We start from the raw sequence: 21,993 nt of genomic DNA, 5'->3' as shown, positions 1-21,993 counted from the left end.
TTCTCAGTTCGACCGTTCCTGAGATGTGTGGTTAATTGAAACCCAACCACCAAAGAACACCGGTATCCACGATCTAGTATTCAAATTCGTGTAAAAATATCTGGCTTTACTGTCGGTCAATCAACTGTCCAGACGGAACCTAACCGCCCGGGCTTTTAACCTAAATCCCTTCTGCCGCCCTGCCCTGGGCAAGGGATTTCAGGAAGCTAGCCACTATTGTCCATTCACTGCGAGTCCTCCAGTTGACTCGCAGATCCAAAAAGGAGTGCACTCTCTCAAGTTCCCTACCAACTCTAGTACGTTCAGCCTCGTACCGGGGACATGTGTACAGGACATGGTCCGCTGTGTCCTCGACTCCGCATTCCGGGCATAACCCGGAATCAACCAACCTGAACCTAGCCAAACTACTCCTAAAGGCACCATGTCCCGAAAGAAATTGAGTTATATACCGATTGGGGGAAACCCAACTAATAGCACGCAAATCCCTAACATCTGGAAAAATACCATGCGTATATCGACCCGTGAAAGAGTCGGCCCACCTAACTTGCCAAGCGTCAAAACCTTGGTCTTCAATTTCCCGCATATGCCCGGTAGTAAGAAGACCTGCCTTCTTTGAGATATACCGCTGGCCGAAATGTCCGCTGGTTTGATGCCTGCAATCACAGTTACTGCCTCTCGTGAGACAGTCGGAATTTGCATCAGTGGCATCCTGACAGAGGTCAGACTGATGACTGTGATGTGTTATCAGGTTTAAAGGACCTCTTATAAAAGATGACCTCCAGTAAAGCCCAACAGGACTAGGAAAAGAGGAGTTGGTGTGATGACCGACCACAAGGCAGGTGTCTTTCTCCTATTGGGGATCAGGATGTATCATAATATTTTAATAAAAATTGAGTACTTGTAATAACAACTGAAGATAAGTAATACAGGTGTATCAAAAAAATTCATCTGCTTTCAAAAGGCTTTAATTGTGCAATTGTTCACTGGTAACAAATGAACTAAATAGCATATAAGAAAGGAAATTCTAGAGTTTCACTTGGTTGCTGGTGGGTGCCCCTTGGTAACATGCTGCCTTCAGTCTGTGTAAAAAATAGCAAACCCATTACAGAAAACATTTTGTGTTCTCCGTTTCAGCAATTGTGAGTCAATGACAACTGTGCAGAATGATTATTATTAACAATACCCTGACACTGTATCCAACGCTGCTTAGAGCATTCAATGTTATCACCGACAGTTTCAAGAAAAAGGATGTTTGTGTAAAGAAAAATCCGCAGGTCATCACTATGTGTTGGATGAAGACATTAAACACATCTGACAAGAGTTTTTTACATATCTCAGGAAAATCCACTTGTGTCAGCCAATAGCTAGCTGTTTCTCATATGACTGTCTGTGTGTTTTGTGGCAAATTTGTTACTCAAACCATGCAGGATTCAATTGGTATAAGTCTGCACATGTTCCTGCAACTTGATTGTCTTCTGTAATTGTGGATATTAAGTGGATATCATGTTTGCTATTTTATGTACTATTTTAAAAAGCAAATAAAGTTACAGATCTGTATTAATTAATTTATTAAAACTTGTGTTTTATAACATAATTTTTTAAAGAAAATCTGAATAACCAGCAAACTGTAAAAATAACTTTTTGTGTGGCTTTGCAAATTGTCTTTTAAATTTAATTCCTCAATGGTTGATAATGTTAAATAAAATAATGATTTTTTGCTGGTATAAGTTTAAGAAATCATAATCTATATTTATTGAGTTTATCATTAGGTGTTCTTAAATTTGTCGATTAGCTTGTCAAAGAGTGGTAACATGTTTTTAACTTTGACCCTAATGTTTTAAAATCTGGTTTTATAATTAAGTTTACATTTTCAGTGTACACTTGTTAATTTTCTTTTTAAACTTTGTTGTTCTAGTGATAATGACTAATAATAATAATAATGTTATGTTGTAGTAATCTAATTACATGATTCAATGTCCAAACTATTACTACTTATTGTGTATAAGTTGTGTACTTACAGAGTTGTGTACTCTGTATATAGATTCTTCAACAGCTCTGGTCTTTGTTCATTTATGACATTTCTTTTTATTTTCCATTAATTAATTTTATTTGCAGGTTAAAATATCAGTGGATATATTAAATGATCTTGGCGTTACTGATCCAACTACAGCTGTTCAATGTGTCACTGAATTATCATCAAAGTCGTTTAACTTCACAGTAACTGCTCATAAGACAGGATTACTTAATATTACTGTAACTGCTACCATATTACCAGCTCTTGATTATTGTAATCCTGGTATCTATGAAGGAGTGAGGTAAACCTAACAATGTTTAATTTACTGTAAGTTGTTTACCAGATGCTTTAAAAAGTATGTGTATTTCCATTATAATGTAAATATACATTATCTGCAGGACTTTTTGTTTGATTTTTGATTTTATTGGTACTGTTAGATGAATTATAGACAATTCAGTGTTCAGAAATTTAAATTATTTCATTATTAATCTTTTTTGTCTATTTTCAAACTGCAAACCTTTTTAATTGGTTCTAATTACAGTACAATAACTCTGAATATTGATTAAAATTTACTAAACTCTTTTAGAGAGAATTAATTATAAACTTAATTACTTTAATAAATAAACATGTATTTTTTTTTATTACAGTGACACTGTAGTGAAAACAATAAAAGTGAAGGCAGAAGGTTTTTTTATTTCAAAATCTTACTCTGCTTTATTTTGTGGTAATGGTAAGTATTTTACAAAGACTTTTAAAATTTGTAATAATAATATTCATTCTTTCAAGCATAAATTTATAATGATCTTTTCTCAGCTTATAATTATTAAAAGAAATACTTTATATTTTTCTGTAATTGAACTGATATTTTTTTATGTACTTTTACACTTCGGTGCATAGGTTATAAGCTCAGTTTAGAGTTTAGGTTTGTATTTTTCCAATATCAAGTCAAACTTTCCTGATCTTTACCTGAACATTTAAAAAAGATTACAATTTATTAAGGCTGCAGTAATTAAAGTAGTAGTTATTGAAAAATATGTCCTTTGTAAAAAATTTGCTACAACAAGCTTTATTCAATTTGATTTTTATAAACTTAATTAAACATTGAGAATAAACAGCCTTGGTACAGTGTATAGTAAAATGTGAGTAGTACAAAAATCATTGTATTACTTTACTGCTAATTTTCACTTTGTATTAAACCATCTTTCAATCAGAGAGGATAAAATTTTTTTTGTAACGACAATGAAGTGAAAATCTTCATTTTGGTATGTAAATTCAACTCTATAAGGAATTATGAGACGACTTTTAGTCTCTGAGTAATTGTCTGAAATCTTTCTTTTAAAGATGATGAACTTGTTAGATCATTAACCATCCAATAATTTGCCATTCTCGCAATAAAAAACTCTACTCTGGTCTGTGAACGTTTGAACTTTTCTTTCTATTATTAATATTGCAACATAAATTTATTTATTAATAAGAGATAAATATTAAAAATTAAAAAAAAAATATGACTGCCAAAAAAAAAAAAACATTTAATGTAGGATAATTAACAATATAGGATAATTAAAGAGCATGTGGGTGACAATTCTGTATATAGTATAATTTTGTTTTCAAATTTTTAAAATTTATTTAATATTATTTACACACATATATATATTTACTTCTATATAGCCTATCCTGAAACTGTCATACATCTAAATCAGTTCAGCCATGAGCTGCTATGGTGGAACAAACATACATTCATACATACATCTTAAATACATTACACTCCTTTTTGGGCAGTCGTGTAAAAGTACTACTTTATTTTTTTGCTGAGCTTTTTAGATTTTACTGTTAATTTGTATAAAGTAATGTTTTCTGTTGTGTTTTTAGATGAATTAAAATCACCTTGGAACTTAACCCTGCCTCAGAATATAATTCAAAACTCTGCTAGAGCCTATGTAACTATATCTCCTGAAATATTGGGTCCTGCCTTACAGGTGACAAAAATAGTATTTTACTAAAAATTTATTTATAAAATATTTTAATTTACATATTAATTTTGTAATTACTATTTTTATACACTTTTGCTCAATTACCAAAGAATATCATTTAAAAAAAAATCATAATTTTCATGTATTATAATGTTTTATACATTTTATTACAGATGAAACAAAAGAATAATTATAATCCCCTCATTAAAGTAAATTATGTAAGTACATTCACTGTTATATTTACCATTCAGTATCTAAAGGTTTTTGTTACAAATGAATGAATTTAACTGACATAAACTCATCACATCTTTCAGTGTCACATCAGCATAATATTAGGGATATGATATAATATGTAACTCTGTAATAAAGTTACTTTCATACCAATTTGTTATTTCTTGCGTAGTACTGTCTGCATTTTTCTTTAAATTGTAATATCTGCTTGATTTTTTTACATTAAAAATGAAAGAAACAAAAATTGTATAATGTAACCTTGCATATAATATTGTTATTGTAAATTTATTTAAAACTTTGTTGTAGCCAGTTATTGTAATTTTCGTGAAAATTAGCAAAAATTATTAGTAATCATAGTGAATATGCAAGAATATATTTTTCATTTCTCTATATATATTGTTCATTTGTGTATTTATTAAATCCTTATTTTATTAGAAAACTAGTTAGTTTTGTTGTATCTTCCTTAGAATTAAAGCTTTTTACACGTGGTTGACTGTGTTATATATAGAGCATTCAGCTTTTCTGTAATTTATTATGCTTGATAATTTTTGCTTGATGAGTTATAATTTTAGATGCAGTTGATATAAAATCATTTATTAATGTTTGAAAATAGTTACTGTTAAAAACTAGAACGTTAAGAATAAATGAACTATAATAATGCTCTTATCTGCACAAATGCAACTCTCTGTACCAAATATACATATACAACTTATTATTGCGTCACATGGAATTATCCCAGTCAGTTTTATTATTTACAATTTTATATGTATATATACTAAAATTGTGAATATTTGTTGGAGTGATAGGGCCTAGGAGATTTTGTGCAAATACCTGCTGGATGTGGAGAACAAAATATGATGAGATTGGCTCCTAATATTCAAGTGCTTCAGTATCTGGAAACAGTACATATTCATAACAACGAACAACTTAAAAAAAAAGCTATTAATCACATACAGAAAGGTATGTTGTCAAATTAATTTTATTGAAAATTTTGCTTGTATTTTTTGTTGTTTTAATATTGCTTTGTAATTAAATGCTAATGTTACATGGTATATAAATCTGTGTATAGTATTACTTAATCTATGTTTTGTTATTTAATTAGAATAGACTACATTTCTATTTGCAAAATACAATCATACTAGTATAGATTTTAAATTAAACAACCTACAATAAAGAATCTGGTAAAAGAATGTTTATTTGTTTAGTTCTTAAAAAAGAGAATAGATTGAATGTTTTTAAAATAAGAGTAGATTACATTTTAAAAATGTTTGAATGTTTTATTAACTGGAGATATTATTCCTGATATTTGCATACAGCTAAAATTTTAACCACTCCTGCAGTTATATGTATATTGCTGTAACAATATGACAAACTTTGATCTTATTTTTATATTATTAAAAATATTCTAAACATCTTTCTTTAAAATTAATAGAACTTGTTCTTCCTAAACATTTTAGAGCTAATTATTAGCATCTTTCTTAGTGGATTTTCTAAACTGTAATAGGAGTAATGTTAATCGATTTAAAAGGAATTAAGTTAACGTTCTCATAACATGAAAGAAATTTCTTGACTTTTTTGAGATGGATATGGTTAATACCAGTTCTTCTGAAGATAATACAGGTAATAGCTCTTAAGGGCTTTTGAAAAAACAGAAATATTAATATAAAAGTGAATTGTTCACAGTTACTGATAAATTACAACTTTTTTTGTATTTAAGAAAAAAATTATGATTTTACTCTGGATTGATTAATTCAAACAGCAAAAAGTTATATAAATTTAAGTGTGTGCTATATGTTGTTAATCTGTTCTCATTAAGAATAAAAATATCTAAGATGGCAATATTTTTGGCTTTCTGAAAAGATTACTTTTCTAAAAAGCTTATTATTTACTTTATAATATTAAAGGTTAAAAGAACTGTTTCTGCTGTTGTAAATACTCATTTAGGAAAAATTATTAAAAGAACTTTGAAACTACTGTTAAAAAAATTAAAAATTAGAAAAAGATTGTTGAATAATTTTTAGGGGTGAAAATGTAGAGTTCTTTATATTGATTATTGCAAAGAAGCAACTACTTTTATTTGAAATATGAAAGAACATGACAATTCTATTTAAGTAAGATATTAACCAACCAATAGTGTTACTTGATTATATATGTTTTATTTGACTTCAGATGATTTCTTTTTTCTTTTTCATTTCATTGTTGTAAGTTAGTTGCATTGTACACAGCATTTATTAATAATAAAGTTATAACTCACTGAAGCTTTATTATTTCAGTAAAGTTAAGACTTTCAGTAAGAAGTTTTATTATTTCAATAATCAGGAAGTGTGGCTTTCCTTAGCAGGTTCTTTTTGCCATAAAAAAAACACCCCAGGTAGGAATCATTCCTGGCAGAACTGCAGGAAGCCAAACTCACACAATGGTTGCACCACCTATGTGGATTATTATTTATTCAGTTAGGACCTACTGGTCCCAACTGAAGAACTGGTCTGATCCTTACCCCCAAAATAGAAATAGGGAAGATGAGATAGAATATAAAAGGAATGGGTGGATAAGAAGGACAATCCATGGATGAACCAAAACAAGGGAAATCTAGGAACTCATTAAACATGAATTTAGAATAATTAATACATCTCAAAAACTTCTATTAAATAAAATTGCCATTTATTTGTATGTTTCTGTTCTGAAGTAAGTGTTGTATAATTTAAATGTAAGTTTTTATTTTACTATGCTCTTAGATTCTTTCCCTAATTGAATTAAAAATAGTTTTTATCATTAGTAATAATAATAAAAAGAAATAAATAGAATAACAGAATAACAATTAGTAATAATAGTAATAAACAAAATTGTCAGATTGCATAATTTTTGCAGTCTGCTTTAATAATTTCAGTCATATCTCAGCTGTTTATGAACCAATTTGAACAAATGAGTGTCATTTTGTACACAATAAAAGGCTTAACATTGTGTCTAATAAAATATAATTTGATAATACTACTATTTAAAGAGCTAATAATGATTAAAAATTTTGAATGGGTGCCATTTTGGAGTTTTCAATCTTATTTATTTGTGTAAGATAAAGTTGGTGGGTTCACGTGCACCAAATTTCATTAAATTATCTCAGTCCGTTCTTAAGATATAAATTTTTATTGGAAAAAAACAAAATGGTGGACAGAGGTGAAATGAAGTAAGGTAGGGCATTTATCCATGTGAACCTTTTTGTTTATTTGGAAGTCCTAAACCTTAACTTTGGCCAACACCTCTAAGGACATCTTAATATTTTACCTATTAAGATTTTGATATAATGAATAGGTTACATAATACTTACAAGAAACTGTTTTGATGTGTGTTTTTTTTTACATACCAAGAAAGGAGTGTAATGTATTTAGGTGGTATGTATGTATGTTTGTTCTACTGTAGCACCTCAATGACTGAACTGATTTAGATATATGATCCTGCGTTGGAATCTTCATGTTATCTTACTTTACTTTTTTCAGTCATGTTTTTTAATTTTTATTATTTATCTCTTGTCTAGGATAATGGCCAAAGACTTCTGGTGACTGATGTTGTTTTACACTGTAAAAAACAGTTCTTGTGTTTCAAATTATATTAGTACCAAAAAGTAAATCATTACTATATAAAGAAATTTTACTGCTTAAGGTAGTTTTTTTTGTACCATTACAACATTTTTTTGTACCATATGCAATTTTAACAGCTGAATTAACCTTTGCATTCTATACTGATGATGTTAATAAGCATTTCTTGTTGCTCTAAATTGGGATACCAGTATTTTAAAGTAAATACAATTAAATTTAATTTAGAACTGAAATTTCACAGCTATATTCATTTAGAATATTTTATTTATCCTAAGTAACACCAATAAAATGTCTCAAATATTTTTTTAATGAATTTTGTGCTATAGGTTATCAAAGGCAATTACAGTATAGGCATCCAGATGGTTCATACTCAGGATTTGGACCAAAACAGTATTTGGGAGATAATGAAGAAGGTTCAATATGGTTAACTGCGTTTGTAATTAAATCACTAGGACAAGCTTTAAATGTGGTAACAATTGATAATAAAATGCTTCAAGAATCATTGAATTGGATTGTCTCTAAACAAATGGAAAATGGCTGTTTCCCAATGATTGGGCATATATTTCAAAAAGAGTTAAAGGTAATGTTGATTAATGTTGAACTGAGCTGAAATGAAAGTAGTTTTTTTTTTATGAACTTGATATTCCATTTTAATTTGTATCATCTCAAAAGATCATGATTGTATATGATGAAAAATTAATATTTAGAATATAATTACTTAATTATTCATATTACAAATATTAATACATTATTATTCAGCGATGTTATAAAATTTGGTTAACTTTTAGAAAAGCAATTGTAAAAAACAATTCCTTAAAGTATAGAATTGTGTCTTAAGGAGATTACTTCAGAGGTTCTATGAAACTGAGCAGAATTAGCACCAAGATTTTATATTAACAAAATTTAGGTTATTTAAGTAATTATTTCAGACTTCATTTACAACAAAATAAATTGAAGATGACTGCTTGGTGGCGCTGGTAGTAATATGCTTACCTCCTCTGTTGAATGTTCAGATTTGTTTATTCCCTCTGTTCTGGAAAATTATGAAACTCAAACCCAACATAGTTTCTGATAGCCTTAGCTGTAGGTGATGCTTAAAAATAAAAATTCAAAATTCTCCAGTTTAAAATTATTACTGCTTTCAATACATATTTAATTTACTTCCCCCTTCTGTGTTGAAACAATGTGTACATATTTAATTTAGTTCCCTCTTCTGTGTTGAAACAATTTTATACATTACATGGTTCCTTGACTGTTAGGAATGCGTTATTTCTTTATCTGTCATGGCTCCGCTATATGTCTGACAAACATATATTTGAAGCCTTATGTCACAGCTTTTGACATTAAGCTTTGTATGTATGTATGTATATAAATGCATGCATACAAAGCTCCTCAGTGTACAAGCACAGTTGCTTTCTCTGACATTAATGATTTTCATGATGAGTCAGTTACTGTGGTAAACAGGGTAAATATGCCACTTGTAGGGCTGAATGTAACCGTATATCAGCGGACTTGGTTTAATAATGTACCACAGTATATTTGGTTCAGTGAAAAAGCATTACAGGAAAGCACTTAACTCTCACTTTGCTTAATGTATTTAGCATGAGTTGGAAGTTATTCTTTAAATTGTGTACACCATTACTGGAAGTGCATGTACCTGATGATAGGTTACATACAGTTATCTGTAAGCAAAAATGTATTTGCTTTTACAGTTTTTATTCATTTAGAAAAAAACAAATTAATATTTTTATTATGTAACAGTAAAATATAATTTTCATACCTAAATTCTCAGTAAACATGTGCTAGTTGGAATATTTTATAAAAATAATTTAATATAATATTACAGAAACAAACATCACCAACATATTTCACTTTAAAATGAAGTAAGAAAAAATTGTCTCTTTTGTAATCAACTCCAAAAAAACACTTCCTGTGTGAAGTGCATGTGAAACCAACAAGACACCCCCCTGAAAAACAATGCTTTTTCCAAAAATTGGTAAATCCTGTCATAAGGTACAGATAAAAAGTACTGATATTGAACAAATTGATGAATAATTTGCAAAATGTTTTAAATTATACATTTAGAAACCGGCAAAATGTTTGATAATAACATTTAACCTGAAAATTGGCATGTAGGGGTCCATAATGCCCCAAGAGAAAGATGCTCTAATAACCAAACATATGATTTGGAAAAGGAAACTAACAAACACACCCGTTCTAGTGTTAAAACAATAAAAAAAAACTTGGAAAATATGAAAAAAGATTTTTAGTTGAAAAAATTAACTTGCCATATGGCAATTTTGTACATTGGCATACACACATTGAACCATATAACTGTACATGTTACTTAGGTTTATAAAGTTTTTCTGAAAGAAAATCTCTTGTAGAAATTTAATACTGAAAATAACAAAAAAAGGTACTGTTATCAGTATTTTTAATATTTAAATTAATAATTAACATTCTGAATTCCCAATTTTTTGTAAGTAACCAGTATTAATTTTCTGTAAGAGAAGCAGCTAGTAGGAACTAGGGCTGCTCAAAATAATAGAGCATCAGTGGTATGCTACAACACAAAAGACTATTTCCCCCTCCAAGGATAACTCAGATGATTTAATACCAATATTTTTTTAAAGACTATAGCAATAACCATTTTCAATCCTTTCAATGTGAGTAGAAATGGAGGGGGGAGGCACAAAAGAGAACAAAGTAAATAAGTGGAAAGAGAGTATAATGTATTTTTTAAAGAGATGAATAAATAAATTGATTATTAAAGTTACATTAATTATTTAAGTTTAAACACTAGCTTAAAATCTCACTCACACTCTAGAATTCTATATAGTGCAATTCTACTGGTGGTGGTGTTGAACAACCTGGCTTCTCAACATTTTTCTCATTTGATTATCAGCAAGGGTCTGACTATGTTTATATGTTTATTTTATCCTACTATCATCCATTACCCTCATAAAAAAAGATAAAAGAACCAACCATAGTGACTGATTGGATACACCTGTCACAAATAAATAAATTTATATATCTGGTTGTTCCTTAATGGAATATTCTGCTAAATTCATTTTAGCAATTGATAATTTCCTCAATGGTGAGGACGATCACCAACTAAACAATACAAATTATAAGAAAAAAAAAATAAAACATGCAGAATATTTTTGCCGCTGTAAAAATAGCCAGCATATAAGAAAATATTTAAAATTAAATGTGTTTTTCTTTTTAATATTTTTATTAATATAGTTACTCTTTTTTTAGGGTGGGCTAGGTGAAACAGAGTCAACAATTGCTTTGACTGCTTACATAGTTGCAGCATTGCATAAATCTGGGTTGCCACTTCCAGCTTCAGTAGCATCAAATGCTGAATTTTGTTTATCTGCAGAAAAAGCTGGTGCTGATTTATATAGTTTAGCACTTGTTACGTATGCTTTTACAATTGTAAATAATACTTCACAAAAAACCCAAAATTATTTACAAAGATTGACGCAACTTGCCAGACATGATAAAGGGTTAATATGGTGGGAAAAACAAGGTTTGTTTTAACTTTTAAATAATCTTGTTTTAAAAAAAATATTTTTGCTGAATTTTATTCATATTAAACACATACACAAATTGTAAAATTCCCTCTTCTAAGTTTTCTTATATATTTCAAAGAAGAAATTTGATGACTTGTATTTAGATCTTTATGCATGCATGGTTTATATATGTATATATATTTTAACTTTAGTATTGTATATTTAATATATATTAAAAAAAAAATGTATAAATGGGCCATAAGAATAGAATAAGTAATATATAATTTTCTTTATTAATATTTATAAGAATATTAACCTACACTACAAAAACATGCATATATTTAATGGTTTATCATTCATTTTAGAATTTAATATCATTTTGTTTTTTGTAACTTGCTATTTAACGCCCCAGTAATAAGGCCTTTTGTCATTCACACATTCAAAATTTATTATTTGATGATTGAGAAGATCTTTATTATAATTATGTACTTTAGCACTGACTATGTTAAATTTTTATGAATTTTAAACTTTTACCAATATACATAAATAGGTAAAGCTTTTCACGCTATTAGTTTTGAAAAAACTGCAAGATTCTAAACACCGTATTTCTATACAGTTTTAATGCCTTTATTTAAAATAGTTATATTCTATCAATCATTGTTTTACCTAATGAACCCCCCCCCCCATAGAATTAACTGTATGGTAACTGAATAAATAACTCTATTGTAAACCTTAAATGAAAGTTCCTTATTAATTTGTAGGTTATTATTTACTTTGTTCATCAAACCGACATTCTATCAGACAACAATAGTTTATTATTTTCACTTTTTACCTTTGCAGTGAGTTTGAAGCTTAATTACTCACTTAATAATTACAATAAAAGGGTGAGACTGATCTTATTTTATTTACTAAAGACTCTTATCTGTTAATCTAAACAATTTCATTTTTTTACTGATATGTCTCTAAAGAGCTAAAGTTCCTTAACCTTACACAATTTTTCTTGAATGAGAATGATGAAACAAAATACTAAAATAAGCTCTATTTCGCTGCCTACTCATCTTTTCTCATTTCTCTCATCAAATTTGGGCATTTCTGGACCAGCAGTTTCTATTTATTGGCTACTTTTCAAATAATGTATATTACAAATTTTCGAATAATGTATGGTTCAATCACAAACAGATTATTTTTACAAATGGAAAAACTGTTACGCTCAGTTTGATAAATTGAATAAGAAAATTTATGTTTTAATTAAAAATAGTCAATATTATTTCACCAGTTGAGTGGAATTTGGAAATGAAAATGTAATTAAATATCTAACTCCAAAATAGACAGTGGTACATTTCTTTCTCATGAAAACAACTCTGTGATATTTTGTCTCTGTAGATCAACTTAAACTTTATTAAAGTTGCAATTTGCATTTATCTGTAATTATTTTAGAGAATTATAATATGTATTTCTAATAGAGAATAACAAATTGTATATTCAGTTTATTTATATTGCAATATATATATTGTAATTTAATTTCTAATTTTGACAAATTCCTGGCTCTTCTCCAATCTCTCCTGATATGTTAAACTAGTGAATAATCATACATTGTTCCATTATAGAAAAGGGTACATAATCTGTTACTTTACACTATCTTTCCCAGTCTTTCTTATGGCTGTGTAGCATGCAAACCACTCGAAGTACAAGAGGTACCAGTCAGAGTTATTTTTTCTAATAATAATGATGTTCACTTTACAGCCAGTCGCTAGTTAACAGAATGAAGAGCCACTTGTATGGCTGTATATCACGTATGTTTTGGTGGGCTTGGAATGCTGATATGCTACTATATTATGCTTGGCTCAATGAAAAAGGAAATAGAAATAGGAATCCATCTCATTCTTCACTTTTCCTAGTAACCTGGCATGGGGTTTGTTATTCTTAGATGCTTTTTATGCCATAATCATAACAATTGTTATGGTAATGGTTATGCTACGTAACATTCATATATATATATATATATATATATATATATATATATATATATACATATATATATATATATATATATATATATATATATATACATATATACACAATTTATGTAGATATTTTCCAGTAAATTTTAAATTATTACTTATGAACGATGACAAATACCTACTTTTTTTAAATTGCGAATAAAGTATAAATGATGAGTGTAAATAACTACTAAATTATCAGCTTTCTTGCCATTTATTAGTTTGTGAGAATGTTTCATAAAAAATGTACTGTAATGCAAACTGATAAATGTCAATGTTCATTTACAATTTAAAAAGTAAACAAAAAGTCTGTACAATTGCAAACTATTTTACAATTTTTTTTTATAATTGAAATGCTATTTACAGTGTAACAGTTGTTGCATTCTTGATATTATTATCAATTTGTTTGCAATTCTTATAGTTTGTAATTTTATTTTAATATAAAATATTTAATAATAATATTGATATGTATATTATATATTATAGTACTTTCTTGGATCTCGTATTCTCAGTCATAATTTAAATAATTATGTGATATTGCATATTAATGAAAGTACTTTCATGAAAAGTTAAGGTAAGATATATCTTATCTCAATATTCTGTACTAGGTGGTTTATTCAATAGAATTTAAATATATATACATTTTTTTTTTCAAGGAAATGCAAATGTACAGTAACAGTATTATTAGTTGAGAAATTCTCTTAACTAATGTAGACATAACATTTACCAATTAATTAATTATTTGAACTTGTAGGTGAATTTTATTTATACTTATAAGTGAATCCAGTAAAATTACAGTACTATTAAATCTTTTATTTTTAGTTGTTTGATAATTTAAATTCATTTTAAATAATTAATATTTTTGTCATCACTGCTATCATTTAGTTTTATATAAATTTCAGTATCAAAGAATACAATACAATATTTATACTACAGTCTATAAATATAACAAATATATAGAAATGGAAGAAAATAAATATATACTGATAAATTGGTACAAAATAAATTCTCAGACAAAAAAAGAAAGACAAAAAATACACAATGTAAATAATAATAATAATAAAATATTACCATTATTTTACTTTCAGTATAGGTAGAATAATAAATATTCAATTCTGTTTTACTAGAATAATTACAATAATGCTAGAAGTATGATATTTTTCTTGGAATTATAAAATTATATTTTCAGTCAGTCATTATGAAAACTCATACAACTAATTAAATGCAAAGCTAGAAATTTATCAGTTATTAATTCCTTACTCTTAAATATATTAACCAATTTTTATTAATAAATTAAAAAGATTAATATTATTTTACAGTTATAATAGTTAAATCAATCTAAACAATTGGTTTATATATATATATATGAGGGTTGTCTGAAAAGTTTTAAGCCTCAACATGAAGATGGCAGCACTCATCAACAAAAGGTAGGGAATGTATTCACACATGCGTTAAAACGCACTCACTAAAATTTTGGCCATTTTGGATGCTCAGTTGTTTGATAATAATTTGAGTAAGTCGTTGTGAGTGTTTTTGTGAAAATGGAAAAAATCAAATATAGTGCCGTTATTAAATACTTGCATTTGAAAGGCAATACACCTACGCAAATTAAAACCAAGTTGGACACTGTTTACACGGATTCTTTCCCATCATTTGCCACCGTGTAAAGTTGAACAGCTGAATTTAAACATGGTCGTACCAGTTTGATTGATTATTAGCGTTCGTGATGGCCAAAGACTGCAACCACCACCGATATCATCGAAAAAGTTCTCCAAATGGTACTGGACAACCGACAAATTAAGGTTAGAGAGATAGCAGAGGCTATTGGCATATCGAAAGTACATGTTTTTCATATAATAACTGAAGAACTGGGTATGCGTAAGCTATCCGCGCATTGGATGCCGCACTTGCTCACTTTCGACCAAAAACGCATTTGAATGAACATTTCCAAGTCCCTGATGGGACAGTTTAAGCAAAACGAGTCAGATTTTTTGCATCGATTCATAACTGTAGATATATGGATCCACCACTACACTCCTGAGACAAAAAACCAGTCAAAAGAGTGGACTACAAAGGATCAACCTGGTCTGAAAAAGATGAAGAAGGTTCTATTGGCTGGGAAGGTGACAGCGACTGGTTTTTTGGGATAGTAACAAATTTTGTTTATTGATTATCTTCAAAAAGGTAAAACAAAGTAACAAGACAGTATTACACATCATTACTTGACAAGTTGAAGGCAGAAATTGCAAAAAAATGACCACATTTGAAGAAGAAGAAAGTGCTTTTCCATCAGGACAATGCGCCTGCTCACACTTTGACGGTTGTCATAGCTAAAATTCACAAATTGCATCTTGAATTGGTTGACCACTTACCGTATTCACCAGATCTGGCACCAAGCGAATTTTTCTTGCTACAAATTGTAGCTGGCATCTGGTGGCTGGTTTGGAAGGGTTAAAGAGTTAGAACATCGCTGGAAAAAGTGTATCGACTTGAAAGGAGGCTTTGTTGAAAAATAAAACTATATTTGACAGAAAAAATATGTCTTTCTATGTTAGGCTCAAAACTTTTCAGACACCCGCACGCGCACGTGCGCATGTGGGTGTGTGTGTATATGTATATATTATATATATAAGGTCTATTAATGAAGTAATGAGACTAGTTTTTTGGCAGCCAAAGTGGCAACACTGTAAAGTTACTAGTAAACATATGGTTGTATGAATAGACTACATGGTTGTATGACTTGTATTAGGTATTACTATTTTTAGTCTATTGTGGCCACATGAGACGTAAACATACTTTTTGTGAAACGACTTTTTGTTGTGCATTACAAAAATGAGTGATACTATTTATGAGCAATGTTATACAATCAAGTTTTGTTAAACTCTGTGGAGAATGCTATTGAAACGTATTTTCACAATTGAAGAGGTTGTATGGAAATGACGTTCTGTCATGAGGCCAAGTTTTTAGGTGGTTTAAAGCATTTTCAGAGCATCTTGCGAACTATCCACGCTCTGGAACTCCTATTCCATCAAAAGGTGACAACAATGTTGAGCGAATCAGAGACCTGATACGGTACAACAGGCGATTAACTGTCAGAATGATTGCAGAACAATTGAATTTGAACTATACCACAGTCCATCAAATTTTGTAAAACGAATTGGACATAATTTGCATGACATTTCTCCCGCCATCACCCCATTTAATCGTACTAAAGCATAAGACCGAATGCCTTTGCTACAAACGGCTACTGAGCCTCGATCAGTTTAGTGGCCAGTATCCTAACTAGCTCCTAGAGCTAACCTAATTGCATGAGCGAACTAAGCATGATGCCATGCACCACTTGCTTTATGTCCCACTGCTCACTTGTCACATGTTCAAAAATGGGTAGGCGCTCCCCGTCAACTACTAAAATATATATGACATTCAATAAATTAAATTTATCTAGTCAAGACAGTAATTCGCTGCCATGCCTAGGTCGCTGATTATCAGCAAGTACCAATCCACCAATATTAAAGTGCTTGGAGCTTTAATTGGCTGATCGCCAGCCATAACTCTCAGGTAGCTTCCCACAGCAGCAAGGTAGGAGTGTTTCCCTTAAATAAACTACTGATGCCGGTTGAACAAAGCAACGGTATCAAGGAACACCCACACGATCTGACAATGCAGCTTGGCTCGTGCCACATTGACTCGCTGCTTATGAGTGGCCAATTTTCCCCTTGACCTCTACGTTCCAGGGTGGCCTGAGTTCTGGCCCCGTCCAAGAGCTGGGCAGTCATCATATGTTCATTCGACTGGACCTTCCCATAAATGCGCAGTTCATCAGCTGCCAGGTGGAACTAAAACAAATATTGGTTCAAGTTTGCGTGGTTGGAGAGCACCTGGGCACTCATTGCCCTTAAAAATGAAGGAGAGCCGTACCATCCCCCCAAGTCCTGTATAAATCTATACAAGGACCTTCCCTTAGTCGTGGTGTGCCATTCTTGCTGCCATGCATCCATCGTGAGGCTGTAAAGCCTCCTCTGCAGGCGGGAGATGGTTAACTGAGATGGTCACCATTTTGGAACAGTATAAAACATTAAAAAAATTTAACTGCCTATCTGAAGGATACTTTGGTTTCTGAATTCCAACACAGCTAAGAAGGGTGGGAAAACCATTTAAAGCGTTGCGTGGCTTCCCAAGGGAACTATTTCAAAGGTGATAGAGTCCATGTATAATTGGATTGTAAATAAAAAGTTTCTCTAAACCAGTCTCATTACTTTATTTACAGACCTCGTGTTTATATATATATATATATCATTTTTTTGTACACTAAATTTATGACTTACATTGCCATAATGCACTACATATTTCAGTTATTAAAATTGAAAAACTGCAATAATAAAATTATTATTAATAAGATTTGTGCATCTTTTTTTAATTAATCAAATTAATTAGTGTTAGAAACACTAAATTTCTTTACAACTTTTATTTTCATTTATTTTATATGATTAAAATTATTTGTTTAATTTTATTTATTTGTTTTTTGTTTCTTATTTAAAACTAATTGCCTTTTAAAATAATTTTAATAGATACAGATTAGTTATTAATATATATAAATATATTTTTTTTAATTGAAAATGTTATTATTTTGTTTTTAGTTTTCATGAATGTGAAAATACGTATATGATAATAGGATATAGTTAAAAATTTCTTAAAAGCTTTGGAAAACAAACTGTTATGTTGTCTTTTCATAGATGATCAATGACATATGTATATTATATACATTATATACATTAGTGACATATGTATATTACTGTCATATTTGCCAACATAGCAGATAATATTAATTTAAAAGAATTTTTCCTTCCAAATACTCATGCAGTTTCACCTCCTATTATTGTAGTTATTTTATTTATGGCATATAAGTTGTAATAAACACAGAAATTATAATGTGCTTAGCGCTAAATATAATAATAAATATTAACAAAAAAGCCTTGGTAGGCTGTTTACAGTCAATGAATTCAGACAGAATTACAACCAATAATCTGAGAAGAATGGTGACATGCAAGATAAAAGAGAAGATGCCTAAGGAGTTGTAATACAGTTTAAGTCATAGAAACTGGTGGTTATGGTTGAAAAAATATCACATATTGTAGGTGAATGGAAACATATTTTCAGGATGCCAAAATCTATTTTAGGCTTGCATGCTATCAAAAGACAAAGATGGAATAAAATATCACAATATAATGCCTGGAAATAATTAATAAATATAGACGTACCTTTATTAAATGATTTATAAGTGTTTTTTTAAAAATACAATTCACATAGGATGGTATATTTCAATACTTATTTATTTCTTTAATTAAGTCTTGATTAAGAGAAATTACATTTATGTTGCAGGTGGATCATTGGCACTAAATATTGAAATTACTGGTTATGCAGTTATGTCACTTATTAAAGTTGGAGGTTCAAATAATATTGTAATTGCTCAAGGTGCAGTTCAGTGGCTTTCTACTAAACGTAATAATAATGGAGGCTTTGTCTCAACACAGGTATTTATTTAAATGATAAATTTAACAGGTAGGTGTAATCTTGTTGTTCATTAGAGTAAATTGTTTCTGAAAAATATTTAACATGCTGACTGTTTTCATTGAGACATTAACTCCATGTTGCACTTCCTTGATGATAGATACTAATTTGTACTATCTGTTAGAAAATTTTGTATTTTAAATATGCTATGTGATTTAAAATGCTTAGCTTATATTGGTTTCAGCATGAGCATTTGGAAGATTCACTGTCTTTAACAAATTGTAGAATGATGTGTATTATCTTGGTGATCTCAGTACTGGAATGAGACAAGGAATATATGAGTAGTTTGTGAACATGTTAATAATTCTTCCATGATTGTTAGATTTAATTTTCAGCTATTATGCAGTATTTAATATGGTAACCTGTGCTTTTCTTTTGTACCAAGCTCATAATTTAATGTACCCTCCAATAAAAATTAATTTGAAAACAAGAAAACATTAAAAAATTGTTTACTAATGAAAAATTATTTAAATCTAAAAATTGACAGCCATTTCATTTTGATACATTTGCTTTAGACCATTTCATAAGTATTGCTTATTTGTTGTTATTGCTTTAAATGGTATAAAATAAGTTGAATAAAACAAAAGAAAGTTAGAAAAATTAGAATTTTATTTAGAAATGGTACCATTCTACATTTGTGAGAAAAGTACGTATTTAATTAATGTAAACAAGAACCAGATTCTTTTTCAGTAATGTAAAAAATAGGTTAAAACAAAATTTAGAGGAAATTACACAATTATAAAATAAATATAAATAGATAAAAATTACGTAAGTAATCATTTTTTTTATAATGACAGAAATATAATAAATCATTTGAAAAATTATTATTTCTAACTTGGAAATAAAATAACAACAGCTGATTAGCAATGCCCAATGCTGTATTAATATTTAAATCATTCTGTAAGGTACATTAAATATATCAGAGCAAAAGGTTTTTTTCTGTGAAACCTTGACAGCAAAGAAACAGCTGTAAAACTTTGTTAGCAAAGGTTTTCTGTGAATTTTAGTTTGAACATGATTGGTTTGGCATTGAAAGAATGCCATACCTATTTACAACAATGGAGTACTAATCTTACATCATTTTGTTCAAAATTAAATTCTCTACAAGTTCTGTTTAAAAGTTGTATGTGTTTGTTACTTATTTAACAAAGTTATTGCATGTCAAACATAAAAAACAGAATTTTTTACCCTAATATTGGTTTTCACCCCAGATTTCTCAAAAGCTACTGCAGTATAGTTCTGGGTCTTATTTTATTCGATTTTTCAAACCATAAGAAATGATTGATTCTGCCCCTTAATTAATGTTCTAAAAATTTCAGTATGACCTCATTTACTGGGATAGCTGAAATTCAAGCAAAATTTTTTACTAGCTGCAACTCGCAAAAGAAGCATTCTAGGCGATCTGTAGTTAGTCAGTTAGTCGCTGAAGTTACATGTAATCAGTTATTTGTTAGATGTCATCACTGAAAGGAGAAAATAAATAAATTAAAATTATAATCTAACTTTATATAATAAATAAATTGATTATTTATTTAAGTAACTAACTAAATAAATAAATATATATATAGTAAATAAATCTAAAAGTATAAATATAATTAACCAAACTTAACCTACGCTGTAGATATGATGAAGCTATGTTACAATTGCGGGCTACCGGGGCACAAACAAGTAGAATGCATATAGATAGTGAGATGTTTTATATGTGATAAGGAGGGCCACAGGACTGAAACATGTGTGCCCTCAACACGAAGGTGCTGCAGTTTAATGCTAACTGCATCCGGAGAGCAATGGACCTGTCTTAGGATACGTCAGTTAGTGAAAGGGTAGATATTCTACTGATATCTGAGCCGAATGCAGCACTGACAACAGGACTAGTGTGGCTGCAAGGTAACAAACATGATGCGGCTATTGGTTTTCTGGCATCTTATATTCCAGTAATAAATAGCAGAGGTGATGACAGTTTTGTGTGGATGGACTTAGGTAGGGTTGTGGTGTTTTCTTGCTACCACTCCCCCAATACAGACATTGAGAGTTTCATATTAATTATAATGTGAATTTCAAAAACATTTAGATTTTTTGTTTGATGTGATAATTAATAGAGTTTAATGAACTTAATAAATGTTTTCATTTTAAATGTATTATTTTGTCTTGATCGATTTGTAGGCTATACCTTCCCACAATTCCATGCAATAAAACCTCTTCATTTGTTAATCCACAAAAAGTGTCCCTCGGTTTGTTTCTTAGTGCACTCTCAGAAGCTTTCCTAGAGAAAAATATAAAGTTCATAAAACTAAAACAATTTATTTTTCAGATATTATTTTTAATTTTAACTTAGTGTTCCAGTACTCTTGATGAGTAAGATAAACATTTGTAGACTTTTAATCAAATTGATGATTAGATTTTATTTAATTTTTCGATAGGGATAATATTGTTTTAGAATATTGAGAAAGCAAGAAAGGCTGCATTGCATGTACTAGCTATATCTAGCAACAACTGCTATGTAGAATATAATTTGCATATTCTTTGAGCTCTGCTGAGAACTTATTGAAATTTTTTATGTATACAGGATACAGTAATTGGCCTGGAAGCTTTGACAACATTTGCAGCTGCAGTTCCAGTTCCTACAAGACCATCATTGCTAATTAATGTAACTGAAGTTAGTAATAATGAGTTCCATTCGAATTCTGTAGGTATTGATTACACAAACAATGGTCTACAACAGCAAGTAGCTGTAACAAATGTACCATCTGTCCTACTAGTTAATAGTAGAGGTGAAGGTTGTGCTGTTATACAGGTACCTTTCATACAAGTTATTATTTTTTTTAAATAACATGCTATAAATTTCAAAGAAGATTATTATGAATGAAAAAAAAGCTTAAAAATAATGTTACCAATACTTTTGATACATTTTCGTAAGGAAAGAAATTTATCAATTGACTAGAAAGCATTATCAATTAAAAATTTCATGTTATATCTTTTAAATGTTTTCATTTTAACAGTCTTTGGCATATTTGAAAGTTTTACTGTTCATTTTTCCCTAATATATAACAGGCTGTTTTGTAATATATTTAAATTTCATTATGGATATTTCTGGTATTTTTT

General features: G+C 29.4%; 1 protein-coding gene across 1 annotated transcript in view; it reads left to right on the top strand.

The window, feature by feature from the left end:
• LOC142321667 (murinoglobulin-1-like) overlaps window positions 1-21,993 on the top strand; it is a 104,117-nt gene that overhangs the window by 67,361 nt on the left and 14,763 nt on the right. The window contains exons 16-23 of the mRNA XM_075359935.1: window positions 2,116-2,315; window positions 2,662-2,744; window positions 3,884-3,990; window positions 5,022-5,175; window positions 8,132-8,385; window positions 11,067-11,340; window positions 18,703-18,854; window positions 21,458-21,685. Of these exons, the coding sequence (XP_075216050.1) occupies window positions 2,116-2,315; window positions 2,662-2,744; window positions 3,884-3,990; window positions 5,022-5,175; window positions 8,132-8,385; window positions 11,067-11,340; window positions 18,703-18,854; window positions 21,458-21,685 (1,452 nt within the window). The remainder of the gene's footprint in view (window positions 1-2,115; window positions 2,316-2,661; window positions 2,745-3,883; window positions 3,991-5,021; window positions 5,176-8,131; window positions 8,386-11,066; window positions 11,341-18,702; window positions 18,855-21,457; window positions 21,686-21,993) is intronic.

Source organism: Lycorma delicatula, chromosome 3 (assembly GCF_047948215.1).
Source record: "Lycorma delicatula isolate Av1 chromosome 3, ASM4794821v1, whole genome shotgun sequence".
Lineage (NCBI taxonomy): Eukaryota > Metazoa > Arthropoda > Insecta > Hemiptera > Fulgoridae > Lycorma > Lycorma delicatula.
Note: the sequence above shows the minus strand (reverse complement) of the source record. Positions and strands in the feature narration are given on the sequence as shown.